Source organism: Corapipo altera, unplaced genomic scaffold (genome assembly GCF_003945725.1).
Source record: "Corapipo altera isolate COAL_440 unplaced genomic scaffold, ASM394572v1 61411, whole genome shotgun sequence".
In the NCBI taxonomy this organism is placed as follows: domain Eukaryota; kingdom Metazoa; phylum Chordata; class Aves; order Passeriformes; family Pipridae; genus Corapipo; species Corapipo altera.
In genome coordinates this window covers 1-3,859 of record NW_020884875.1, presented here as the reverse complement: position 1 = coordinate 3,859, position 3,859 = coordinate 1, and the positions used below count along the sequence as shown (strand labels likewise).

At 52.0% G+C, this 3,859-nt stretch overlaps 2 protein-coding genes across 2 annotated transcripts in view; both read right to left on the bottom strand.

Annotated features, from left to right (window-relative positions):
* LOC113943073 (avidin-like) overlaps positions 1-531 on the bottom strand; it is a 1,708-nt gene extending 1,177 nt beyond the window's left edge. The window contains exon 1 of the mRNA XM_027634363.1: positions 217-531. Within this exon, the coding sequence (XP_027490164.1) occupies positions 217-489 (273 nt within the window). The 5' untranslated portion in view covers positions 490-531. The remainder of the gene's footprint in view (positions 1-216) is intronic.
* Positions 532-1,427: 896 nt separating this feature from the next.
* Positions 1,428-2,906, bottom strand: LOC113943071 (avidin-like). Its single transcript, XM_027634361.1, has 4 exons — positions 2,748-2,906; positions 2,440-2,650; positions 1,888-2,008; positions 1,428-1,561 (listed from the first exon to the last, which is right to left on the bottom strand). Exons 1-4 carry the CDS (start codon positions 2,817-2,819, stop codon positions 1,516-1,518), a joined length of 450 nt encoding a protein of 149 aa, XP_027490162.1. The 5' UTR covers positions 2,820-2,906; the 3' UTR covers positions 1,428-1,515.
* Positions 2,907-3,859: the final 953 nt, after the last annotated feature.

Here is a 3,859-nt window from a genome sequence, read left to right as displayed (position 1 = left end):
CAAGAGCAGGCAGCCTCCTTGGCAGCTTACATTGCACCCCGGGATGGCAGAGCCTGGCACAGCAACAGCAGGCAGCTCTGTGCCTGCTCACAGTGCAGCACAGGGATGGTGGTGCACAGCATGGCACAGTCAGGGAGTCCAACCTCATCCAGCCACCCTCCTGCCCAGGATAACACAGCACAGCATGGCCAGACTCTGCCCCAGGACTGCCCTTACCTTCCTGGTTGCAGCCTGCTGAGGGATGAGCAGGACCAGGGTGAGCAGCAGGCAGCAGTCGAGGGTCCCCATGGGGTTGTTGGTGGTGGCTCTGCCTGTGCTGCTGCCCCACGCCCACTCAGTCCCTTCCATAGCAGGGGGGGCTGTGGTTGGGCAGCGGCCGCCCCTGCCGGGCCTCCTGCCAGAGGACACCTGGTGGGAGATTGGCCACCGACCATTGCACCAGCTGAGCCGGGTCTGGCTCCCCTGGGCCAGGGGGCTCCTGGGGACCATGGGGGGGTGGCAGGGCTGTAGAAGAGGACCCTGGAGGGTCACAGCAGGGGACACACATTGGGCCTCAGGTATGGTTACAGAAGGGACTGCGTGATGCCATGGGGGAATGGGGGAATGTCCGTGCTGAGCCTTGGAATTGTCGTCCAGAATAATCAGATTTGTTCCTCGGTGTGCAACAAGTCAATAATTACACACTCGACAGGGTCACTGATAATTTATCTCAAAGCTGCACAGGCCTGGGTGTTCAGGAGTATTCCAGAAATCAAGCACATTGGCTATGAGCACTTTTTCCTGTTTACACATTTTAGCAAAAAAAGGCATCAATGTTCTTTGGCTACAAGTTACATAGTTCTTCCATTAATTAGTATGCTATCTGCTATTCATTAGCAATTCTCTGATTTCTCCTGCTCAGTAGTCTGCAGGCTCACTCTTTCTCTTCTTTTGAGTCAGTGGGTTTCCAGACTCAGTGGGCAATAAGTCGGTGGTCACGATCTCCCCCTGCCGGAGTTACTTTCTACCCAGTCGGAGCTGGTTCAGCACAGTTGCTGAGTTATCCATATCAGTTCCTTATCTTGGGGGTTCTGCCAAATGTCCTTGTGGCCCCTAAATGCTGTGTTCTTTTGGTTCGCTAGCAGTGGTACATCCTTCTTCCCAAGATTTGTTGACCTCCCCCTAGGTCTGAGATCATGGAAGCCTGTCCAGCCCTAAACCACAATGAGGCAATTCTACCAAGAAGTAATTTGTGTTTCTAATACCCGGATATCACTTAGAGCTTGTTAGCTGCTGTCTGTTTCATGGATTAAATCTCCCTTTTTGTTGATCAATCTTGAAAACATACAAAGATCAAACATCAAAGAATATATTTTCTTAAGAATGTTTTCTACATATTCCACATTTTTCAACATCAGGACAGGAAACAGTAGAGATTTGCAACAAAGCTTTATTGGGAGAAAAAAGTGGTGAGGTAGGAGTTTGGGCTTCCCCCGCAGTGTTGCTGCCGGCCTGGGAACACCCCTGCTGCCCTTCTCACTCCTTCTGTGACTGCACACGGGTGAAGATGTTGGTGCCGACCCTGCAGGGACACAGAAGAAGATGTAAGGGTGGCACATGACAAGTCCAAATGCCCACCCAGCCCTATATTCTCCCATGGCATTTTCACCTTAGTGGGACTGCAGAGGCTGTTATTTTTACATGCTTTTACCCATGCAGCAAGCAATAGAGTGAACCTTGCCACTGAACTTTGCTAAGTTGCACTTTTACAAACTGATACTGAACCTGCTTTTGCCAACACCTTTGACAGTGACGGTGGAAGCAACACAAAGCACTCATTTGTAACAGCTCCAACACCCCCCCAGAGATGCAGAGGGGACCTGTGCAAGGCAGGGACAGGGAACTCACATGGTGGCTTTCCAGTCATTTTCAATGTTGTCCACGCGTGACCGCAGAAGCCACATGGTCTTCAAAGTCTCATTTCCATCCTTGTCCACGAAACATTGTCCCGTGAAAACAGTGATGGAGTCTGCAGGGACAGGACAGGAGGTGGAGTGATGCATGGTCAGGATGGCAGGTCAGTGCCTGACCCAGCACACGGGACAGTAGAGCCCTACTGTCCCTGGCCCCTGGGACATTGGGGATGTGGAAAGCAGGCAGGAGGGTTCAGAGGGCTGGGGGGTTCATATGGCAATGGGCAGACAGCTGTGGGCTTCAGCCCCTGTTGCATCTCCTGCCCACTGGGACTGGGAGGTGACAGCAGCCAAGGAGCTCCAGGGACAGGGCTGGGGGAGCATCAGGGGCACCAGAGGGGATGAGAGAGCACTGGCATAGTGCAGGGGAAGGCAGAGAATCAGCAAGGACACTGCGGGGAGGGGCAGAAGAGCTTCCAGGGCATCACAGCAGAGAGGGCAGGGCAGGTCTGAAGACACACCAGGGAGGCTGGGAAAGGAGAAGTACCTGAAAAGGTCCAGTTGACAGTGAAGCCAAAGGTGGGCTGGCCCTTCTGGTTTTTGCGTTGCAGAGTTCCTTGCAGTGGTGACACTTTGATCTCATTTGTGGTGGCTGTCACAGCCGTGAGGTAGGAGCCAGAGAAGACACCGTCTCTATTCACAGCCGAGATGGTCATGGTGGAGCCCAGGTCATTGACCCAGTGCCCGATCAGGTTGCACTGGAGCAGAGGGGACTCAGTACTGGTGCCACAGCACAGCCTGCAGCCCTTGCCCACCCTGCCCATCCTGCCCTCTGCATCCCAGACCTGATCTTACCTTTTTTGGAGAGAGGCTGTGAGCCCCCAGGGCCAGGCCGAGCACCAGGAGGAAGACAGTTGCTTGTACCATTTCTGCAGCAGGCAGACAGCTGATGTAGCTGGGGATGTGCTCCTTGCAGGACTCTGCCAGTGCTCCTGCTCCTTCTCCTTTTTATTGCTGCCAGGGCTGAGGGTGGCAGCTCTGGCCAGGGCATTGTGCAATCTGGGTGTTTCCAAAGTCTTGGTTCCTAGCCACATGAGGGAGTAATTACAGCAGACATTCCCAGAAAAGACTGCTGGAAATGCCCCTCCTTGCTTCCCCTGCACGTTGCAGATCAAATCTGACTTCTGCCAGGACTGTGGGTAATGGTGAGATGGGAAAACCCCTCTCTGGAGCTTTTGTCCATTCTGCCACCTATTTGCCATGTCACTGCTGTGCCCAAAAGTGCCAAGGAGCCTTAAAGCCAGTACACCTCAGGACTGGCCCCAGCACACAGCTCACCCTGCTCTTCCTCCCCAGACATGATCATGCAAACCCACCCAGCATCCGGATTCCCTCGGGACTTTGTTTTTGGCCCTCCACACTCAAAGTGCCCCGTCCCCTCTCGCCTGGAGCTGACATGAAGGTTTGCTGCTCTTTTTACAAACTGGCTTGTGTTTTTCTTGGAAGGAAATTATTTAGTTAATGAAAAACCAATATTCCCTGAATATCTTGGATATTGCAGGTTAATGCTGACAAAAGTTGTACTTATGCAGGGATTCTTGAATCTCTGTAAGTACATATTATATAATTCCCCTTACGTTACAGTTGTTGCTGGCCAGGAAGGCTGAAGTGGCTGGGTTCATGCCAGAGTTTCTCACCCATTTCTCAATGCTTTTCAAGGCAGACTCCAAACATATATGTTTTAATTCCCCTAGTCCTCATAGCAAGAGGTGATGGAGCCCTATTCACCAGGAAATAATCCTTTTCTTAAAATGGAGACAGGGCAACTCTTGGCCACATCTCAGAAATACTTTTCAAATTTGTCTTTCTCTTTAATCTCACATTTGAGCCTCAGTTTCTCTCTGACAGTAAAATTCAATGCTATCCAGGCTGGAGAGCCCTGCATTTCTGCTGCTGGCTTCTCCACA